Source organism: Berghia stephanieae, chromosome 13 (genome assembly GCF_034508935.2).
Source record: "Berghia stephanieae isolate SIO BIC M18660-M18661 chromosome 13, UCSD_Bste_1.3, whole genome shotgun sequence".
NCBI classification, from domain to species: Eukaryota; Metazoa; Mollusca; class Gastropoda; order Nudibranchia; family Aeolidiidae; genus Berghia; species Berghia stephanieae.
This window is the reverse complement of record NC_088372.1, coordinates 38161666-38186665: the sequence shown is the minus strand read 5'-3', so window position 1 is coordinate 38186665 and position 25000 is coordinate 38161666. Positions and strand designations below refer to the sequence as shown.

The window sequence follows — 25000 nt, the reverse complement described above, 5'->3', positions numbered from 1 at the left end:
TCTCTCTCTCTCTCTCTCTCTCTCTCTCTCTAATTTCTCTCTCTCTCTTTGTCCCTCTCTCTATCTCTCTTTGTCCCTCTCTCTATCTCTCTTTGTCCTCTCTCTATCTCTCTCTGTCCCCCTCTCTCTCTCTCTGTCCCTCTCTTCTCTCTCCTCTCTCTTGTCCCTCTCTCTCTGTCCCTCTCTCTCTCTCTCTCTGTCCCTCTCTATCTCTTCTCTCTCTTCTCTCTCTCTCTCCCCCTCCCTCTCTCTCTCTCTCTCTAATCTCTCTCTCTCTATATCTCCCTCTGTCCCCCTCTCTCTCTCTCTCTTTCTCTCTCTCTCTCTTTCTCTCTCTCTCTCTTTCTTTCTCTCTCTCTTTCTCTCTCTCTCAATCTCTCTCTCTCTCTAACCTCTCTCTATCTATCCCTCTGTGTCCTCTCTCTCTCTCTATTCTCTCTCTCTCTCTCTCTCTCTCTCTCTCTCTCTCTCTGATGTGTGTGTGTGTGTGTGTGTGCCGCAAATTGACAAATCACATGTTTTCAAGCTGGCCAGAGAAATAAATGATAATAATCTTAGAAATAAGAAACGAAGTGTGAGTGAGAGATATCAATAGAGAATTTTTCTTTCTTTTTTTTTTTGTCGGCTTGTCGGCGATTGGGAGTCGAAAGTGCGACCGGACTGTTACGGCATCTCCGCCTGGGCACGAGAGGGATGCTCTCTGCAATCGACGCCCATTAATACCACTCCAACACAGAATCACTCTCGCGACTTCTTGAGGTCATAAGGTCAACACAAACAAACCAACAAATTTACCCAAAATATATTTTACTTCAAAAATCGTTCGATTAATTAAAAAACATACTCTCACCCCTCCTCACCCCCCCCCCCCCTACCCCCCGTCCGTTACCATTCCTCAACCAACTTGACAAATTATAGTCTTTAACCCTCTCCTTACCACCTATTGGAAAATCGTCACATTTGTGACGATGCAACCGTCACTTTTCTCATCCAGATTTCATTTTTTTTTTTTTTTGCTAGAGCTATAAAAACTTGACATTCTATAATAGAACTCTTCATATTGTCGAACATTAATATGTATAGAATGTGCTTGTTGCTTTTCTGTTTGAGTAAGCTATGTTTTTTTTTGTGTTGGGTGGGTGTGAAGTTTTGGGGAAAATTGAATTCTGAAAATGCCTGGTAAGGAGAGGAGGGTTAAATTGTGACATGTCTTTTGAAGCACCAAGTGTGAGATTATATGTGACCTTTCGCCTCAAAACGGTATTAAGCCGGGATGGTTAAGATGTTGAAAATTGAATTTGTAGCCAGAAATATCAGACTTGTGTTGAGTTTGTATTTTTTTATTGAGGAGAATGGATACCATATTTTAGGGTGCTAATGCCAACAATTTATATTTTTGACCAGTTTAACATCAAATTCGGCTTTTAACCATCTGGTTCGTTCCGTTTTTGAGACGATGGGTCACATATGAATATGTGACTCATCGCATCAGACAGGTCCTATCGCCGGAGGTCTGGAATAACGTCTATTTATGGAACAACCTCAGACACATGTACGCGACAGCAGAGCGCTGTGTTGAGACGAAGCTTCCGGGCGGGTTCGTGACCGTACACCAATGCGGCATGGAATTTGCGGCTTAGATAGATCATCATAACACAGTGGTGTGACGTCATTTAAATTCTAACGAAAGAGTGAAAATGGAGAGGCTTCGTATGGGAACAAAACAGACAATGGACGTTTCGGGTACAAACCCTTCGTCAGCACAACAATACACAAATTAACGTGGAAAACAAATAAAAATAAAAATTAAAAAAAAAAAATAATAGTACGAGACATGACGCCTGTTAGGCGATTTTACAAAAGAAAAATTCCGACAGAGACAACACGGTTAAGGGACAGGTACTCATTTTACATCTGAGTACGGTGAGAGAATGTTATCAAATAGTCTTTTCCAAGGACTCAACTATGCGCCGAGCCGTGCTCGAACCCAGGACCTTCCGATCTAAAAGCGAGTTTTATACCACTAGACCACATAGCCGAAGAGGTTCTTCGTCGAAAACAGCATTGTCCTGGTTGATAAAATAAGAAATTACAATCGTGTCCTATAAATTTATTAACTGTTGCTGTTGTCTTGGGACCATTAGATAGACAGACATGCCAAAAGCAACAGTTAATCAATTTATAGGCACGATTACATTTATTTTATCTGACCATATAATATAAAGTTGTTTTGTTTTTGGTTTTTTATTTTTATTTTCGGGGTTCTCTTTAGTTTTTGTGTATGTGTATTTGTATGTGTCTAAGCGCGTGTTTGTGTGTATGTTTGCGTGTGTTTAAGTTTTGTTTTATTGTGTGTGTGTGTTTGTGTGTGTGTTGCTCAGATTATTCAGTCAACATAAGATCATTTGATGAGGTTTCGTATTTTAAATGTTGTATTTTCCTTTCTTTATTCTTAAGTTAATTAATTAATTAATTAATTGATTTTTGTATTTATTATTGATATATTCTTTTAATTATTCATCTTTTAAAATGTATTTTGTCTATTTTAAAAAAAATCATTCATTCATTCATTTATTAATTCATTTTAACTTTTTTATTTATTTATTATTATTTATTTATTTATTTATTTATTTATTCAATCGTTTATTTATTTATTTATTTACTTACTTAGTAATTGATTAATTAATTAATTAATTACTTCATTCATTCATTCATTATTTCATTTATATGTATTCATTCATTCATTCATTCATATATTTATTTATTTATCTATTACTTTATTTATCTCTTTAATTATCTATTCATTCATTTATTATTTATTATTTATTATTTGTTTATCCAATTTTTAATTTTTTTTCACAAAATTAGATTTTAAAACTATTTGTAGGAAGTTGACATTTTCTGACGTGTTATTCCGCCGTCACCAGGCCAGAGACAAGGGCAGCGAGAGCTCGTCCTAATGCAATCCATTAAGGAACGGAAATAGCACGGACGGATCACCATACAACACACACAGACGGGAAGGGGGGGGGGGTGCCAGATCGTTTTTGTATAAAATGCTAAATAAATCTTAAATAACAATGTGAAATTGAATTTAAGCTTCGATTTAATATACGAAGACAGATAAAATGGACGTTTTGGGTTTCCTCTTTATCAACAAGACATGATTTATCATTCGTCTTAACAACGCCACTATCACATTATCTCATTCGTCTGTAGCGTTTCATTCATTTTTATTTCTTCGAGCTTCGAGCAGCAACATTTACATATAAATAAATATTAAACAATAAATGCCAAATTTTCTTTAATATTCTCAAGTATTTTAAGCATCGCATTTTCTGCTAGAGAAGGAAGGAAATTGACGTCACTCGGTCTTTGTTATTGTTTTAGTCAGCAATTGTTATGATTAGTTCTCAATAAATTATTCTATCAATCAGACTATATAAACGTTTTTCACTGTTACACATAATTTTGTTTTGTGTTTTGGAACGTTATATCCGGCTGGCGGATGTTGTGATGTTTTCCCCAAATGTACATCATCAATAATTCGCATGAAAGTAGAAAGAAATGTTTGGGTTTTTTTTTTAATCCATGAAAATTTTACCATGTCTTACAAAGTGAGGATGGAAATTAGTTTTAAAAGTTTCATTATTAAGTTTCATTATAGTGTTTATCTATGAAATGGGTGAAAATGAGCCATTTTGTTAATGGCCAAAACATGCCAAAATTACATACCAAATGTTTTCATGAAAATCGGCAACTGCAAAGACAATTGAATTTGTCTAAAGATCTGAATAAGCAAAGTGTCTGGGTGGGATTCCTGACCCCCCATAGCGGGCAGGGAGGTACATCCTGTGTCTTCTATCCCCTTATCTTATCCAACAAGCTTTCTGTCTTTGTCTTGGAATGAGATTACTTGGTTTTTTCCTGGCCCTCCTCGGAGTCCTGGATGATAGGGAACCAGTCAAATGCATAGTTATTGTTTTGGGAGATGATATTTTTTTCCTTGTAAATCATCTCTCTGTTATGTATTATTATAGTTGTTATTTTTAATGTATTATGTAAGCATTTAAGTGTATTCCTCTTTGTTGGATTTTGTGCTAGTGTCCGGATGAGACATATGTGATCTCAAACTAAGTACATTGGTGGTATACTCTTGGAATCTACATCTGATCCCTATTTGTTCCCAGTTCCCCTTTGTCTTACTTTCTCTTGGGTGCTTTAATTGTAATTCTATAACTTTTTACTATCCCATTTTCTTCCTTTTTACTGGCGCTGATATAACCTAAATGTGTTGCAAGAGCCGTAAAACCCTTAAAAACAAAACAATAAAACAAGCAAAGTGTGTATGAAACTGTGACAAAAAAATCAGAGAGACAAATCCACAGACATTGAGATACACCAAAAGAAGAAAACATCCCAATTATTCCATCGAAAGATATTATTTCTTTAGTCTCTCTCTCTCTCTCTCTCTCTCTCTCTCTCTCTCTCTCTCTCTCTCCCTCTCTCTCTCTCTCTCTCGCTCTCTCTCTATCTATCTATCTAATCGATGTCTCTATCTATTTATTTATCTATACTCCTCCCTCCCTCTCCGCCCCTCTCTTTCTCCCTTCCTATCTCTCTCTCTCTCTCCTTCTCTCTCCCTCCCCCCTCCCTCTCCCTCCCTCCCTCCCTCTCTCCTCTCTCTTTCTCCCTTCCCTCTCTATCTCTCCTTCTCTCTCCCTCTCCCTCCCTCCCTCTCCCCCCCCCCCTCTCTCTCTCTCTCTCACTGCTTTGTCTGGCACTATTTCATATGCACTTTTCCAGATTTTCATTTTACATCAGCACCTACTCCCTATTTTGTCAATTTTCTGATTTGGCTACAAACGCGCCAAACTGGCAATCCTGCGAGAGCGTCGGTGAAGGGGTGGGGGTGAAGAAGGGAGTGGAGAAATAAAGGGGCGCCACTCTATTAATATTCACCTTGAGTAAAGATCAGACGGATTATCTCCCTTGGTAATGTTTATTTTGATGCCCCTATGACGTGTCGACGTCATTTGCATAACTAACGCGTATCATCTGCAGAATTTTACGACTGTCTACGCGACTGTTTGTCTATCTATGCGACTGTTTGCCTGTCTATGCGACTGTTTGTCTGTCTATGTTTCTGGTTGTCTGTCTGAATGTCTGACTGTTTGTCTGTCTCTCTGTATCTTTAAAAAGTCTCAGTCGATATTTCCTCGTTCCTCTCTCCACCCCCCTCCCACCCCCCCCCCCCCCCCCCCCCACACACACACACAAACCCCCACCCAATCATGTTTTTGTGCTTTTTCTTCTCTTGTAAATTCCATTTTCATCCTATTCATTCTGTCAATCCCCGTCCACCTCTTCGTTCTCTCTTATTCAATCTTTCGCTCTCCCCCCCCCCTCTCTCTCTCTCTCTCTCTCTCTCTCTCGCTCTCTCTCTTTCGCTCACTCTCTTTTTTTTTGTTCTTTACTGATTTATTTAATTTATTTATTTATTTATTTTTATTTTTTTTGGGTGGGGGGGGGGGGGGGGCCATCCACGTTTATAAGTAATACTCACTAGACTGTATTAACCAGACTCTATAAACGTTCAAGGTTACACAACATAGTTTTTTGTGTTGGTCCGTTAATCTTCCGGATGGCAATGTTGTGAGCTTCTTAGCCAAGCGCACATCATCTCTAGATTGAACGAATTCGACGTGACCCAGCTCTTTATTATTGTTTTTAGACAGCAGGCACTTATGTTGATAACAACCAAACCCCCATCACCGCCTCGAAAACGTTTATTCTCTATTGTCTTCTGGCACTTTCCTACTCACTTCATCACTTGTTATTTTTAGACAGCCATTTGAATGATTAGATCTCACTCCATTCTGTCAAACAGATTATATAAAACGTTAAAGGTTACACATAGTTTTTTGTTTGTGTGTGTTGGTACGTTATATCCGACTGGCATATGCTGTGCGTATTTTACTTAAACGCATAGCATCAATATATTGGTTATGTATTCGGTTTACCTTGGATGTGGTCAAACCGTAGCCATCGGTAACTGATAGCCGACACTGACCAGAAAATGAAGTCAAAATGCCAGTCTTTGGCCACAAAAGAAAACAAATCGTGAGTTGTATTCAATAGTTCAACCAATGAAATAACTTGTTTCCATGAGCTCTACTAACGACAACTCACAAGGCGGTGCAAAAACCAAATAATGACGTCAAACTGCCAGTCTTTTTGGTTTCAGTGTCAGGCTATTACATAACGATGGCTACGACAACTCACTAGGCGTGCAAAAACCAAATAATGACGTCAAACTGCCAGTCTTTTTGGGTTTCAGTGTCAGGCTATAACATAACGATGGCTACGATTGGGTCTTGTGATGTTTATGAAGGGAGAGGTCACTTTTGATTTGTCATCTATCCTCCATTATCTGTTTTCCCTTTCCACTGTATTCTCTCTGTCTGTATTCGTGATTGCGATTGTTCGGAAGTTTTTCTTTTCCTGGCGGGGATCCTTCGCTGTGGGGAAACAGTCAACTGTATAGTTTACTTTTTTTAAAAGAGATATTTTTTTCCGTGTAAATATTATCAAAACGTCCACCTTAGTGGTAAAATTTGAACATGGATTTACTCTAAGTAATTGGACAATTGGGGGCGAAGTGGCCGAGTGGTTAAGGCATTGCACTGTGACCCAGAAGGATCCGGATTCAAGCGCCGCTTCAGGCCCTTTCGTTTTTTTTTTCTTGAGCAAGATTATTAACCCCCAATTTTCTCACTTGGACAACATGGGTGATTCCTGTTGACATCAGACATCTTGTTTGATGAGTTATCGATATTCCTTCGTGGAATGCCCAGGCGACGATATTTTATGATGTCGTGGCAAAAAATGCATAATTTTTTTATTTTAATTGGACATGACAATCGTGTTGGGCTGAGTAACAACTGGTAGTCAAGATAAAATGTTGTATGTGGTGTCAATACGAAGATAAAGAAGCTGTCACTTTCCGGGAAAATCCATTTTGTCATTGGATTCAATAGTCTGATGTCACGTCGCCCAGCAACGGCGAGCTGCGTGGTTCTAAACAAAGAAAGCCTGTACTGTCCTTTTTATTCTTCATGCTGGCTAGAACTTTTCGTATGTCATGTGATCAGAATGTGTAAAAGTCCAAACATGATTAGATTAATAATGTTTATTTTCCCTCAGGATACGCTGTTCTGATAGTTTAGAACCAGTTACTAAGTTACCATGCGTCATTACGAGGGAAGTGACGTCATGACTGTTGAAGCCTATTAAAATGGTCGTCGTACCCCACCCTCCCCTATTTTACTTTGCAAATATTTGAGTGCCTCCTTCATAACGGTGATATTTGCGTGTGTCTGGATGGGGCTTTTAGGTAATGTCCATCTTATTGATGAGTAAATTATACGTTTTATTTTTTGACTCCATTTTGTTGAATGTCAATTTCATTTTGTAAAACTTGCATATTTAGTGTGTGCGACTGTTGTGTGTGTGTGTGTGTGTGTGTGTGTGTGTGTGTGTGTGTGTGTGTGTCTGTTTGGCTCGGTACGAGTGTGTTTATGATTTGATAAGTTCTATATTGTAAAGCACTTTGAGGCTTCGGCGTTTAGCGCTATTTATGAACACTTTATAATTATAATTATTTTCCAAATAGACATATTGATTGATCCGTGGAATCGGATATTCCCGATTTGAACCAGTTCCCCGTTGTCTTGCTTATTTCTTCAGTGCTTTTAACTTCAGACCGATAGACAGAACAAAATTGACGTCACCCAAGTCTTTGTTGTTGTATTCAGCCAACGATTTTTATGAGAAGTCCTCACTACGTTGTATAGATAGTTCGACGATGACGTCACTCAGGTCTTTGTTATTGTTTTTTGCCATCCGCGTTTATGAGTAATGCTCACTGAACTGTATTAACCCGACTATAAACGTTCATGGATACACACAGTTTTGTGTGTTGGTCCGTTATACTTCCGGATGGCAACGTTATGAGCTTCTTCGCCAAGCGCATTGTATCTTTAGAGCGCTTGGCTTAGAAGCTCACAACATTGCCATCCGGAAGTATAACGGACCAACACACAAAACTATGTGTAACCATGAACGTTTATAATCTGGTTATTACTGATTAGTGAGAAGTACTCATAAACGCGATGGCAAAAAAACAATAACAAAGACCTGAGTGACGTCAACTTCGAACTATCTATGAACCAAGCTATAAACGTTAAAGGTTACAACACTGTTTGTGTCGGTGCGTTATATCAAGGCTGGTGGATGTTGTGAAGTATTTAACTAAACGCATAACACCAATAATCTTTCCCTCATCATCTTCCATTTTACTGGAGCTGAAAACATCTTAAAGCACCGCAATCGCCGTAAACACCCCCCCCCCCCCTAAAAAAAAAAAAGAAAAACAACCAACACCAAAGAAAAACAACCAACACCAAAGAAAAACAACCAACACCAAAGAAAAACAACCAACACCAAAGAAAAACAACCAACACGAAAGAAAAACAACCAACACCAAAGAAAAACAACCAACACCTAAGAAAAACAACCAACACCAAAGAAAAACAACCAACACCAAAGAAAAACAACCAACACCTAAGAAAAACAACCAACACCTAAGAAAAAAAAACAAAACTAAACAAAACAAAAACAAACAAAAAACACAACAAAATAACAAACAATAACAAAACAAATAATCGTTCAATATTCACCATCTAAATCTCCTCGACATTTTTTAACCGTTTCGAGGCGATCGGTCACATTTCCTTTTTTCCAATTTGCTGACGTGATTTGAAAGTGTCGCAATCGTCATGTTATTTCTACATCTGAAAAAAAAGAACAAAACAAAACATGGAAGAAAGATTTTTAAAAATATAACAAAACAAATCAAAACAAAACAAAAACCAAACAGAAATAATGTTATCTTATGATTTCCAAGCTTGACCTTTTCAGTAAGATCAATTCATTATCGTAATGAGGTCAGCGTGACATGCGTGTGTTGTTCTTACAGTGCAAACTGAGTGCATTCGTTTTCCACTCCGGTCCGTCCTGCCCTCAATTTGACCTTTCCTCTCCGTCGGTCTCTTGTTTTTTTATCATAACAAGGAATTTCAATTTCCTGCCAAAAAAAAGTAAAACAACACAGGAGTTTCTTTGTTATTGTTTTTAGAACACTTTTGGGTGATCAGTTCTCACTAAATCAATGTTTAAATTGTAATATTATATTTTTAAAAATTGAGCTTTTATATAGCCCAATATCCACTAAATGTACTCAAAGCGCTTTACAAGAGGTCCCTGGTCAACAGCAACATTTAACATGTAGGACGGGACATAACGCCTGTTAGGCGATATTACAATTTTTCGGACAAAGACAACGCTGTTAACGACCAGGTACTCATTCTAACACCTGCGTATGGTGAGAGAATGCGAGTAAAGATTCTTTTCCAAGGACTCAACTATGCGCCGAGCGAGGCTCGAACCCAGGACCTTCCAATCAGAAAGCGAGTGTCATACCACTAGACCACATACCCGCACCGTGATTACCGTTTCATGTTACATGTTTTGTTTGCTGGTATGTTTCATGTGTTTGTTGTGAGTGAATACGCTTCAACATTCGTAACGTCACTTCCCTCGTAATGACGCATGGTAACTTAGTAACTGGCTCTAAACTATCGGAACAATGGCGGTCGCCCTTATGAAATATTTCTCCGACGAGCATAAAAGTGTATCCAGAGGAGAAAAACATGATAAATCTATCATGTTTTGACTTTTACACATTCTGATCACAAGGCATATGAAAAGTTCTAGCCAGCATGGATAATAAAAAGTAATGATTCTCTTTGTTTAGAACCAAGATGGCCGCCGTTGCTGGGCGACGTGACATCAGACTATTGAATCCAATTACAGAAATGTATAGCGTCTAAGACACACTGGTTATGCACGAACAGGAGAGGAAATGGAATGCACTCAGTTTACAGCCTCGGCAGGTTTCACACGCCGAATCGATGCGTGAGCAAGGGAAATAACCAATGTGAAAATAATTTTCTCCCGCCGTCTACCCAAGGGAAATAACTGTTGTAAAAATACGGTTCCCTCTAAATCGAGATTGTATTGCATAGAATTCTATAAATGTAATGTAATTATATAGCCGTGTCAATGTTTGTTATACGCATTTACTCTATCTTTCCCTGTGTATTTCTATACCTCTTTCTTTTTCTCTAACTGGTTTCCTCCCCTATTTCTTTCTCATTCTTTCTCTCCCCCTCCCACCAATTTCCCTCTTATTTGATTCTACCCCTCATACTTTCTCTATTCTGTCTCAAACCCTGACTCGCCAGACCACTGTCTTGTCCGTAAACTCAAATCCTGTCTATATCAACCATTAAAACTCTCTTCTCTTTTCTCTCTCTCTCTCTCTCTCTCTCTCTCTCTCTCTCTCTCTTTCTCTCTCTCTCTCTCTCTCTCTTTCTCTCTCTCTTTTTTTTTCTTCTCTCTGTCTCCCTCTATCTTCCCCTCTCTCCCCACTCTATATCCTCTTTTATTCTCTCTCCACTCTCTCTCTCTCTTCTTTCATTTTCCTCCCCCCCCCCTCTCTCTCTCTCTCTCTCTCACTCTCTCTCTCTCTCTCTACCTATCTATCTGTGAGTGCGAGAGAGATAGATAGAGAAAGAAAGAGAGAGAGAGAGAGAGAAAGAGTGTGAGAGAGAGAAAGGAGAGAATGTGCGTGTGTGTGTGTGTGAGAGAGAGAGAGAGAGAGACAGACAGACAGGCAGACGGAAAGAGAGAGGTAGAGAGGGGGGTTGAGAAAGAAGTGTGAGAGAGACAGAGAGAGAGACAGAGAGAGAGAGAGACAGAGAGAGAGAGAGAGAGAAAGAGAGAGAGAGAGAGAGAGAGAGAGAGAGAGATAGAGTTAGATAGAAACAGAATAAGAGACAGAAAAAGGCATGGTGTAGTAGACACTAATGTCAATAAATTCGCATTGAAACCTTTTGTCATCGATGATTCCATCAAATAGAGATGAAAGGAAATCTCATTATTGATAGTTACATTTACTTTGAACTTCAAGTGGCTGAATATGACTTACTGGGTGGGGTTCCTGACCTCCCATGGTGGGCAGAGAGGTACTTGCTGCGTCTTCTATCCTCTTATATCTGTTTTCCAACTTGTTTTCTTTCTTTGTCATGGAATGAGATTACTTAGTTTTGTCCTGGTCCTGGCCGAATGCCCTGGCTGAGATGGAAACAGTAAATTGGGAGATGATATTGTTTTCTCCTGTAAATCATTTTTCTGTTATGCACTGTATTATGTTTTCTTTATATTATATAATGATTTGTATAACATTTGAGTGTATTCTTCTTAGAGGGGACCTGTGCTTGTGTCTGTATGAGACTTTTAGTGATCTCAAACTAAATACTTTGGTAGTGTGCTCTTGGAATCTACATCTGTTTCTTATTTGAACCTATTCCCCTTTGTCTTACCTTTTCTTGGGTGCTTCAATTGTAATTCTAGAACTTTTTACTATCCCCTTTTCTTCCTTTTTACTGGAGCTGATATGACCTACATGTGTTGCAAGTGCCATAAAACCATTAAAAACAAAAACAAACAAGTAGCTGAATATGACTTACTTGACTCAGTCCCCTTCACTCCGTGTTGAACATTGGACAACTTGGAGCATATGGCATCTTGCTTCTGTTCTTGGACATCTTCCTAGTAACATCAAAGTGATGCCTGCCATCTTTATTATTATTATTATGAGGCTATGTGCTCTTGTGGCATGAGACTCGCTTTCGAATTGGAGGGTCTTGGGTTCGAGCCTCGCTCGCTCGGCGCATAGTTGAGTCCCTGGAAATGGCTCCTAACTTACATTCTCTCATCGTACTCAGGTGTAAAGTGAGTACCCGACCGTTAACAGCATTGTCTCTGTCCTCAAAAAACTTTAATATCGCCTATGAGGCGTCATGTCTCGTCCTAGATGTTAAGTGTTGCTGTTGGCTAGGTACCCCTTGTAAAGCGCTTTGAGCACGTTTAGTAGATAATGCGCTATAGAAATGCTCAAGTTCTCATTTCGTCAGATAAGTCTTAATAAAGATTTTATAAAAAATTGTTTATGTTATCTCGATTTGTTCAATGACAAATATTGGTAAATAGTGCATTTATATAATACAATATCCACTTAACGTGCTCAAAGTGCTTTACAAAGCACATCTAGCCAACAGCAACATTTAACATGTAGGCTGAGACATGACACCTGTTAGGCGATTTTACATTTTCCCCCTCCAGAGACAACGCTGTAATCGACCAAGTACTCATTTTATCCCAGGGTGCGATGAGAGAATGTGAGTAAAGAGCATTTTCCAAGGACTCCACTATGCGCCGCTCGGGGCGGGTCTTAAGCCCTGAACCATCAGATCCGAAGGCGAGTGCCATTCCAATAGACCACATAGCCGCAATATAAATGTTTTTTGGGTTGTTTTTTTGTTTTGTTTTTTAGTTGTTTTTTTTTTTTTTTTTTTTTTTTGGGGGGGGGGGGGGGGGGGGGGGATCGTGGATAGCTCATACGGTAGAGTCACGCTCTTCCCGGCCAGGCGGAGTTGTCGTAACAGTAAGGTCGCGGGTTCAAACACCCCTCACCGCCGCGAAATTTTTTTTATTATCTATTGTCTTCTGGCACTTTCCTACTCACTTCATCTCTTGTTTTTAAAAAAATATCCATCTCGTCTTTTGCATTTCCTGTACAGAGAGCCCGCTACGCATGCTCAGCGAGAGGGGAGATGGGCTGTTCCGCATCATCTGCCGCCGTTCTGCCCCAGGGCGACCCGCAGACCGCCACCGCCAAGCCGTTCTGAGCACGGTCGGCACACCGCACACCAACGAACAAGCAGCAAGACAGAAAGGCAACAGCGGCAAACGAACAAACCGTGCAAACCATATCTAAACGTAATATTATATTATTTTTACCTTTGAACATAAACCTTTTTCTTAATTTTTATATTATATATATTTATTATTATATTATATATTATTATATTATTATTTTATTTATTTTATTTTTATTTATTATTATTATTATTATTTATTATTATTTATTATTTATTTATTATTATTATATTATTATTATTATTATTATTATTATATTATTATTATTATTATTTTATTATTATTATATTATTATTTATTATATTATTATATTATTATTATCGTATTCTCATAATCATATTATTACGAGTAAGCAGCCCTCTGAAAGCAGTATTTCCTTAGTCCAATCATAGATAATGGGTCTGATCTGAGAATTTTGGCCTTTGTTATTTATCTAATGATTAATTTATACAGCGCACATAATAATCCACAAAATCCTTCGCGAAGTCCAAGGTTTGAGAGTTTTTTGCCAAGATGTGGGTCATTTAAATCGATCGATATTTGAATGACGAATTTTCTGGCCAAATTTTTTTAATATGTTTTTTTTCTCCAAAGTACGCCAGAATAGGTAACACAAAACACAAATTATTCTATTTCTACTGAAAAACCTGCCCGAATAAGAATGGCATCAAAAGTTTCCCACAAGTCCTGAGCTAAAAATACGTCAAAGAATGAATGCTATTTTGTGAACTGCAAGAGGTCGTCTGTTGTTTTTATGTTTCTTTAAAATATAAATTTAATTTTTAAGGCAAGTGTTACAAGGTTCACTCCCACGTCATTCTGAATTGAGACGGCTGGTCAAATGTATTACGAATCAATGGTCGGCGGTTTAAGCCTCTGAAGTCTTGATTTTCAAGAGAGGTGAATCAGAACTCTGAAGTCTACATACGAGCTTTGCGCACCATGTTTTATTTAATTGATGACATCAGAGGTCTGATCCGCCCAAAATTAAATAATACATGGTGCGCAAAGCCCGTAGTTGTAAACTTGAAAGTTTAGATCCGCCGATCTTGAAAATCGGGACTTCAGAGGCTTGAACCGCAGACCATCGATATTGGAATGAAAAGATTTCTTCGAAGTGCACAGAGTGTCTTGGTAAAAAATGCCAATTTTTGTTTTAATTTTTATTATTTAACCCACAGAAATTAATGGAAACGAAATTTTCCCGTCTTTTTTTCCCAAATACGTAACTTAGTATTTTTGGATATTTCTCTGACGAGTTTTCCAAAAACGACATTTGGGCTCATCCTTATCGCTGTTAATTTTTTCTTAGTGAAAATTGACGTCATAGTAAAATCAAGGCCACTGATACTACTACCTTCATTACGATTTTTAACAGATAGGGAAACAAGAACTAAGAAGAGTAACCTATTCATGAATCATTGACAAGCGTAATATACTGGATTATTTCCCTTTGACTAGATTGAGTGTTTTTGGAGCATCCAATACACAGTTATCCTATTGGTCTCAGATCGTATTTTATCGGGCAAACCTGATGCTGGAAAAACAATTTTGAATTCTAAATGAGCAGAAATACGACATTTTAGTTTTTGTCACTATAAAAAAACAACCTTTCCATTCTCTTTAATGTGCGGCATGATGGTATGACACATGCTTTCGGATCGGAAGGTCCTGAATTCGAGCCTCGCTTAGCGCATAGTTGAGCCCTTGGAATGGGCGATTTACTCACATTCCACATTCTCTCACCAAAATCAGGTGTAAAATAAGTACCTGGTCGTTAACAGCGGTATCTCTATCGGACAAAGAAAGGTAATATCGACAGGCGTCATGTCTCGTTCTATATGTTACACCTTGCTGTTGGTCAGGGACCCCTTGTAAAGCGCTTTAAGCACGTTTAATGGATATTACCACAAGACCGCATAGCCGCACCCGGGGGGGGGGGGTGGTTGTTTTTTGTTTGTTTTTGTTTTTGTTTTGTTTTTTTTTTGATTATCAAACTAGTCACCTTTCATTTCTTTTATATTGTTTTATTTTATATCACTCACATAACTAACGTGACTTTTTCCTTTTAAACACTTCAATTCTTACGCATTCTTCGTGAATAGAAGGTTTCATGCGTTTTCATTAATTTCTTTATAATAAAATATTCCAGATATCAAGATATCAACCAAGACCCCGAAGGAATTCATCCCGCCAGAGAGACGAGCAGAGGCGTCACGTCCTAAGAACCTGGGTGGGCTAGGCGCAACATCCAGTTCCTCCTCTAAAAAGTTTGTATAATAGACGTTCTCGTAAAATGCATTATACAATGAATGAATTAACTCTCTCCTTACCAGCCATTTTCATCATTTTCCCCAAAACTTCGCACCCAACTAACACAAAAATAGATTTGTATCACTCAAACACAATAGCAGTAAGTTCTTGTGATACATAAGTTCTTTAGCAAAACATGCTCTTCAACACACTGTTCATTTTCTTAAAAATTTTATGATGTACAAAAGAACTTTGAATAAGAAAAATGTTGGTTGTATCGTAACGAATGTGATGATTTTTCTATGGTTGGTATGGAGAGGGTTAATGACGATGATGTCACGAGGTACTTTGTTATTATTATTTTTAGACCTCGGTATTTTGTCGTAACGAATTAAATGCTGGAAATTGAATCTATAGCCACAAATGGGAAACTTGGGTTTAATCTCATTCTGTACTGGTGGAAACGACGAATACTATCTATTGCATTGGAATGACTCCAAGTTCGTTTTTCTAATTCTAAGATATTTGTAAAAAAAAAAAACTAAGGAAAAACGATGTTCTGTTTTCATCGGTTTCCCTGAGTTAAATGGTGAAAATTAAACCAAAAACGGACAATCTAGCAAATTATAACAACAATTCTAACAGCTTCTTAAAATATCAACAACAAAAAAGATGGACAAAGTTGATAATCTGTCCAGACTTTATTGAACATTTGAGAAATGATTTATGTTTTTCTATTGGAATTTAATCTCCAGCTTTTGTTTGAATTTTTATAATATTTCACTGATAGAAAGTGGTGAAAATACATTTATTCGTTTTTTTATATAATTTATTGTAGTATTTTTGTGTCAAACGTGCTGTGCCTTCTATACCCCCCCCCCCCCTGTATCTGTTTTCCAAAATACTTTCTGTCTTTGTCTTGGAAGGAAATTACTTTTGTCCTGACCCTAGCCGGAGTCATTGGCTGGGAGGGAAACAGTCGAATATATAGTTATAGTTTTTGGAGATGATATTTTTTTCCTTGTAGATCATCTCTCTTTTTGTTTAACATAATATGATTTGTAAACGTTTGAGTGTATTCCTCTTAGTGGGATCCTTGCTGGTGTCTGGATGAGACTCTATTAAATCAAACTAAGTACTTTGATGGTGTACTTTTGGAAACTACGTCTGTTCCCTATTTGAACCAATTACCCTTTGTCTTACTTTTTTTTTGGATGCTTTGATTGTAATTATATAACTTTTTACTATCCCATTTTCTTCCTTTTTACTTGCGCTGATATGACCTGAATGTGTTGCAAGCGCCGTAAAACCCTTAAAAACAAACACAAACAAACAATACAATTTTAACACATCAATCATTTTCATGAGTCTCCCTCCATAGTTTTAGCTTTTCAGAATATTTCTTATCTTTACTTCTGGTAAATTATTTTTTATTAATTTCACAGAACTCCCACAGAAGTGCCTTACACATCTAGCAAACAACATCATCATCAACAACAACACCAACATCAACAACAACAACAGCAACTGCAACAACAAGAGCCGTCCACTCGCCAGGAGCGAAATCTGGTCATCGCCAAAAAACGCAAAGCCGACCGTATCGAAGAGGACGCCGCCGTGGACGTTCCCTGCTCCACCAAAACTCCCAAAGAACGTCTTCCGCCCATCAGCAAAGACACTCAAAACACACCAGAAGCGTCAGCACAATCATCATCTTCAGCAGCAGCAGCAGCAGCAGCATCTTCATCATCATCATCCAGCAAAAACGCCAGCACGAAAAAGAAAATGGTTCCAGCCTCCACTAACACTGATGACGTCATTGAAGATCCGAACGTAAACAAAGAAGCTATTAATAGCTCATCCAAGTCACAAGGGAATTCCCCGGTTGTAAATAACGATAAGAAGCAACACAAGGCAGCATTTTCATCAGCGGACGATAAGATAACTGTAGAATCGTCAAAAGATGTAGGAGAAATGTCATTGAGTAATCATTCTAATGAAGAAAATTTTACAACCGGAGAAGATGCAGTAGTAAAAGGTGATGGTAGGTCGAGCGTGAAAGTTATGCACAATAACATCGAAACAACTCACAGGAAATCTGAAATGCCCCCTATTGAAGAGGCGGGACCTCGTCTCCCTAAGAAACCCCAATCGCTAAGCTTAGATTTGGAGGGTCCTCAAAAATCCTCAGCATCTTTGCTCTCCTCCGGACACGACTTGACCAGCGAGGACACGTCAGCATCTCACGCGAGTGTGTTGTCCTCAAAATCGTCTAAAAACAGCAGCGGTGGCAGTGGCGCCTGCGTGAAGGAGAAGAGGCTGAAGATCAAATCCAAAGATCAAAAGACGCAGTTTGTGGTGAAAGCAGTTAAGTCTGGGACGGATCGTGGTCGCGGTAACGACCGTGGTGATGCAAACACTAACAGTATTCTCATTCAAACTGACTTGATATCGGTGGACGATAACAATGAGAAGACCAAGAGAAAGCTTTTGATCAAGATGAGGAAGCTCGGAAGTAAATGTAAGTATTGTAGAAAAAAAAAATTAAAGATAAAAACAAAACACTTGAGCTTTTATATAACGCAATATCCACTAAACGTGCTGAAAGCGCTTTACAAGGGGTCCCTAGCCAACAGCAACAACTAAAATGTAGAACCAGAGACATGACGCCTGTTGGGCGATATTTCGTTTTTTTTCGACCAGTTACAACGCTGTTAACGGACAAGTACTCATTTTACACCTGAGTACGGTGAGAGAATGTGATAAATAGCTTGTTCCAAAGACTGAACTATGCGCCGTTGAAAGTGGGACCCAAATATAGTCAATGTTCCACTGATATCTACTTTCCAACTTCACTTTATGTGACACACAGAGTCTAAACAATCGGTGTTATTTCGGGGTAGCTATGATAGATAGATAGATAAATAAATAAGATAAATACACAAATTAACTGTAGTCGTCTATACAGAAATTGACCAATAGATTTCCGACCAATCAATACACGAGTTTTGTGACACACAAGTCAATTCGATCAATAGTCTGACGTCACGTCCGCCCAGAAACGAACAGTGTGTTCTAAACAAAGAAAATCGATACTTTTTATTCTTCATGCTGGCTAGAACTGTTCCAGAAGTAATGTTTTTCTCCTCTGGATACACTGTTATGCTCGCGGAGAAGCATTTCATCAGGGCGTCCGCCATTGTTCCGATAGTTTAGAACCGTTATCAGTTACTATGCTCATTACGAGGGAAGTGACGTCACGACTGTTGAAGCCTATTCGGACATAAATGGCTGTTGTTAACAAACAAAGAATGGATGGAGTTGAGATCACTTTACTCTTTGCTATTTAATTTATTTAAGACCGCCAGTTGGTGGATAGGTCTCATTATGTTTTCTAAATCAGACTACGAACCCTTAAAAGTACGCATTGGCTTGTGTATGTGTGTGTGTGTGTGTGTGTGTGTGTGCGTGTGTGTCTGTGTGTGCGTGTGTGTCTGTGTGTGCGTGTGTGACAAGTCAAACGCTGCATCAAACCAGCATACATTGCAGCTTCATATTGAAAGTATGGTTCTAAAATACATATAAAATAGTCCTTCAGAGCCATTAGGCTCATGGAGCCCGAGTTTTATCTCGGTTTCTATAGCGTCAAACGGACAACAGCAATTGCTAATTGCTTACTATCCTTTGTATACGACGCTAGTCTTTCGTAAAGTACTTTCCGACAGATCTTACAGACCCAGCTACCCAATTTATGATGGGTGGACAGGGAAGTCAACATTAAAAAAAAAAAAAATTCGACTTCACGCGTGATCGATCCCCGCTCCCTTTGCATGTAGACTGAGTGCGCTATCAACTGCGTTATCGGTACCCTCTTGTAAAATAGAACCTTTGAATCTCAAATAACACGGGGCTAGAAATGGCAGCTTTAATCAGTGAAGCGAATAACCGGAGGTTAAAAGACGACCGAATGCATTCAATGTGATATCGTTATGATTGGATACAAAAGACATATAGGCATTAATTGACGAATTTCCCCGGGGCTTTAATATTTATACCGTCATTTGAGATTGTAGTATGCGGTTATGTAGTCTAGTGGTATGACTTTCGCTTTTGGATTGGAAGGTCCTGGGTTCGAGCCTAGCTCGCTCGGCGCATAGTTGAGTCCTTGAAAAAGGCTTTTTACTCACATTCTCCCAACGTAATAAGGTGTAGAATGAGTACCTGGTCGTTAACAGCGTTGTTTCTATCTGGAAAATAAATTGTTGTACGTTACAACAATGAGCCTACATGGAATTGGGTTATCAGACCTGCAAATAAGTGCACGTCGATCTTATAGAATGCGACTGGGTGCAGATTGGTTTTCTTGTTTGTTTGTTTGTCTTTTCGTAATCAAAATTATGTATAATCTCTCTCTGTCTCTCTCTCTCTCTCTCGCTCTCTCTCTCTCTCTTTCTCTCTCTCTCTCCGTGTGTGTGTGTGTGTGTGTGTGTGTGTCACTCTCTCTATGTCTCTTTTTCTTCCTCTCTCTCCTTTTCTCCATCTCTCTCTCTCTCACTCTCTCTCTCTTTCTCTCTCTCTCCGTGTGTGTGTGTGTGTGTGTGTGTGTGTCACTCTCTCTATGTCTCTTTTTCTTCCTCTCTCTCCTTTTCTCCATCTCTCTCTCTCTCACATACTCTCTCTTTCCCCTCTCTCTCTCTCTCTCTCTCTCTCTCTTTCCCTCTCTCTCTATCTCATTTTTTCTCCTTTTCCCTCTCTCCCAAACACACACACTTGATATTTGCGGACTCTCTCTCTCTCTCTCTCTCTCTCTCTCTCTCACACACACACACACACCCACACACACTTATTGACACTTGCGGACTCTCTCACACAAACACTCACACACACACACACACACTTATTGACATTTGCGGACTCTCTCACACAAACACTCTCACACAAACACTCACACACACACACACACACACACACACAAACACTTTATTTGATATTTGAAGACTCCGTCGATTAGATTTTAAAATGTTTACAGTATTGATTCATCTTTCTAGAATTTACACATTATGGATTATTTTTTATTCTTTGAATTACCACTCTAATGTAAAGAGAGAGAGAGAGAGAGAGAGAGAGAGAGAGAGAGATAGAGAGAGAGGGAGAGAGAGAGATAGAGAGAGAGGGAGAGAGAGATAGAGAGAGAGACAGAGAGAGATAGAGAGAGAGGGAGAGAGATAGAGAGAGACAGAGAGAGATAGAGAGAGGCAGAGAGAGAGACAGAGGGACAGAGAGAGAGATAGAGAGAGAGACAGAGAGAGAGAGAGAGAGAGAGAACATACCAATTTCACTGTCGCAGATCAGGGATTTTGTAATCTTTTTTGTTTTTATCGTTTGTTGTTTTAATTCTTTTGTTGTTGTTGGCTGAAGATGGGTTTTGATCCCGAAACGTTCCGTGTTTGGTATTTCGCTCTTTTTTAAAAGCTGTTATATTCTTTTCTTTTTTGTTTGTTTATTACTTTTTACGGTAATGTTATAGAATGCCATTTTAGTGTTATTTTTTAAAATCTAATTTTTGTAATAGAAATAATTTTTTAAATTAAAACTGATAGAGATCAATAGCATGATGTAAAAAACTGGTTCCAATTTCATTGGAAGTGTAAAACCAGTCTTCCGGAGGACAGGATACATACCTTGTGTAATCGATCTCCTGGTGTCAGAGTGATTACATCTCATTTTCTAGTCTAACATATGGTGGTCGTCAATAAAGATCATCCATCCTCACTCTTTTACGTAATCTCAACAAATTTGCCTAAACACCATGTTACTAATATAGTTATGCACGTTATGATTGAATGTGTAACATATTCTTTATTAGTCCTCCAAAGGACTGATTACACCCACGCTCCCAAGGATTTGGGAACCGGAAGAGTAGAAGGTTTATCTTCACGACTTTTCTGCTCTATGAAAAAGCTCTCACAACACCATGATCTCGGAATGTACTTGGTACTTTAAATCACCTTTGGGCGTAGCCGACGTGTTCTTATTTGCAGATCTGATAATATACTAAAGGTCTGCTACGATCTAATATTTCATCTTGTGTCATTTTAATACCGATATTGTGGAATCCCCAATCAAAGCTCGTATCAAATTTCGATCTTGTCAATAAGAATATCAATTATGGATGTATTTTTCCATATCGATATAAAATTGCTCAATCAAGCAATGTAATCAGATGGTTGATGATGTGTTTATTATTCCCATATCGAGACAACAATTCTTAATTAAGCAATGTAATCAGATGTATCGATTTTATCTATAAAATATGAGTGTCTTTCTCCATATCGATATGGGAGTTATTAATCAAGCAATGTAATCAGATATCGATCTTCTCTATGAATTATGAGTTTGTGTTTCCATATCACTATGATAATCCTTAATCAAGCAATGTAATCCGATATCGATCATGTCTATGAATTATGTATTTGTGTTTCGATATCGATATAAAAATCCTTAATCAAGCAGTGTAATCATATATCGATTTTTTTTTCTTTTGGTCCACGAGAGAGTTCTGGAACCCAATCTCATCCCAGGGCAAACATCCCGTGCTGGCATTAGCCACACCGACATCTTCATTGTGTGAGGTCATGTGGTCACGTGATATGACACTCGCCTTCGGATTAGACGGTTCAACGTTCGAGTCACGCTTTTTTCTTTTTTTTTTTTGAACGCCGCTTAGTTGAATCTTTGAAAAAGCCTCTAAACTAACAGTCTCTCGCCGTTCTCGGGTGTAAAATACATATCTCGTCATAATGTATTTTTTCCCTTCTTAAAATTAGGTAAACAAAGTATGAAAAGAAAAGAAAGAAAAGTTGGACTTCAGGAAATTCTGGTGGAGAATATATTCTATTATTATTATTATTATATTATATTATTATTATTATTATTATTATTATTATTATTATTATTATTATTATTATTATTATTATTATTATTATTATTATTATTATTATTATTATTATTAATATATAAATAATAATAATAATAATAATAATAATAATAATAATAATAATAATAATAATAATAATAGTATTATAATTGTTTTGAAACTAAAACATAAAAACGCTACACCCCCAAGGTATAAAAGAATAAAATATAACAAATGACGAAGGAAGAAAGATCCAAACGATAGGATATCATAGATGTTCTGATAGGGACAGCCGTATCAATGGAATCAGAGGTGTGTGTCAAGATCAATCGAGTAGCTACTGTGTCGTATGCTATAAGAAAATGGCCAGAACACGCGTCCTTGACCCACATTGTCACATATGCTTTTTGGGGCATTTACATCACTCCAAAATAATACTGTATAGAGGCGATGACGGACAGCAGACAGACGGACGGACGGACTGACAAACAGATGCGTGTTGATGAAGAAAACTAGTGCGCGAGATTATTGACATGACAATAACTGTACTCCGTCTTCGTACTTTGAATTTTTAAAAAAAAAGAAAAAGAAAAAGCGAAAAAAAAGCAGCATACTTTAAAAATATAATTTGGCCAGAAAACTCATTCTTCGAATTGTATGATACACTTGATCAATGGGAGCGATCTATATTCATGTTTTCGTCCAACCAAGTCTTCAATCACATGATTTGTTGATGTATAACGATTGGATATTTCTTCAGACATGTAAACACGCTGATTTGTTTATGAAAGTTGTAAGAATACCCATGTGTCAAGCTGAACAAAATGACCAATCGTGATGTTAGATATTTCAAAAACTGTGAACACTTTTCACTATGTTGGTCACTTTGAGCACATATTCCAATGTGACCTATGACCTTGAGCACATGGAAAGGTAATATAGATCGTGCCCATTGATATTATATATCCCCCAACTTGCTACAAATTTCTCGGACCTAAGAGTTTTGGACCACTTTACTGTCAATTTTGATTTATGGTTTTTGACACAAAATATGGTCTTTGTCAGTGTAATAAATTGTATTCAAATCTCCACCATAAGGCAGAGAAATTGACACGGACGTTTCGCATCCATGGCTAATGTAAATGTTGCTGCTCGAAGCTCGAAAAAGTAAATAGCAATGTGAAATTGATTTTAGACTTCAATTTAACACTAGAAAACAGATGCAATGGACGTTTCGGGTTTCTCCTTCATCAACAAAACAGGATGAATCAAACAGTACAGAAGAATGAGATAATGTGATAGTGGCGGTGTTAAGATGAATAAACAACGCCACTACCACATTATCTCATTGGTCTGTACTGTTTCATTCATCCTGTTTTGTTGATAAAGGAGAAACCCGAAACGTCCATTTGATCTGTTTTCGTATATCAAATTGAAGCTTACATTCAATTTCACATTGTTATTCACATCTCATGACTAGAAATTCACTTCCCAACACCAAGACCATCCCGACGTTTTACCATGTTGAGACGATGGGTCACATCAGAATATAATCTCAGCCAAATCAAAGATGTTTGCAAATACCCAACCGGAAATACACCAATGATTAAGTCCCCTTGAAAAAGAGAAAAGAAAATGAGTAAATAATGAAAGGGGGCCATGTTCTGTTAAAAAATCTCTGCTTCCCCATTCCCCATTATCGCCAATGAATCGATATTAGTTTAACAACATCGTTTACTCGTTCAATCTTTTTTTTTCTTCTTCTTAATGACGATATATCGATATCGTTCAAAATAAGCCGCTTCCCCATTCCGATAGAAGAAAAGGTCAATTAACCGTTAAGCTCTCATAGAATCGATTATTTAATCGATATTAGTTTAACGACATCGCTTTCTAGCTTATTTTTTTTTGATATATCTGAAATAATCGATTTCGGCTGTTTCCGATTCTGTCTGGAAAAATGTCAGCTAATTATAGTGTCAAATATACACGACTCTCTTCTATGTGGCTGGCCTGTCAATACATAGATAAATAAATACATACATAAATAAATAAAAATATAAATAAATAATACATAAATAAATAATATACAAATAAAAAAAATAAATACAAAAATAAATAAATAAATAATTTAAAAAAAAAATAATAGATATATCAATCAATCAATAAATACATAAATAAATACATAAATGAATAGATAAATAAATAAATACATAATTAAATAAATACATACATAAAAACTAAATAAATGAATACATAAATACATAAAAAATAAATACATAAATAAATACATAATACATAAATACATAAATAAATAAATTAAAAAATAAATAAATTAACAAAATAGTAATTGGCCAAGCTGTAGAAAACAATAGGATAGCTCAGTTGGTAGAGCAATCGCTTCACACGTAAATTGACAAGGATTGATCTCGGTTACGGTCGCCATTTTTTTTCTGACCACCCCTCCCCCTTCCCCTCCCCCTCCTCCACCCCTAATGAGAATAATTGGCCATTTTTATTTTATTTTAAACAAATTGTTTTGTATAGCGTGCGTAGTTGGTATTGTGTAACTGGGTCTATGGGAAAATACTTTGAAATAGACTACCGTTCAATCTAAAGAGCAGCAAGCAATTTCAAAAATGTATAAATAAAGATATTGTACAATATTGGCTTTGTCCGACGTGTATAATATATATATATATATATATATATATATATATATATATATATATATATATATATATGCAGGTCTGACATCCGAACCCACTTATAGGCCTAGTTTCACATTGTTGTAATGGACAATATTTTGCGTAATTTTTTTAGATTTCCATTACAACAATGAGCCCATAATGAATCGGGCTATCAGACCTGCAAATAAGTGCACGTCGGTTATGTCATTAGACATATTCTGTTTCCCAATTCCGA

General features: G+C 37.5%; 1 protein-coding gene across 1 annotated transcript in view; it reads left to right on the top strand.

Annotated features, from left to right (window-relative positions):
* Positions 1–25000, top strand: part of LOC144959299 (uncharacterized) — a 104731-nt gene that overhangs the window by 39518 nt on the left and 40213 nt on the right. Inside the window, exons 3-5 of the mRNA XM_078891842.1 lie at positions 12768–12966; positions 15059–15176; positions 16605–17680. Coding sequence (XP_078747968.1) covers positions 16945–17680 — 736 coding nt within the window. The 5' untranslated portion in view covers positions 12768–12966; positions 15059–15176; positions 16605–16944. The remainder of the gene's footprint in view (positions 1–12767; positions 12967–15058; positions 15177–16604; positions 17681–25000) is intronic.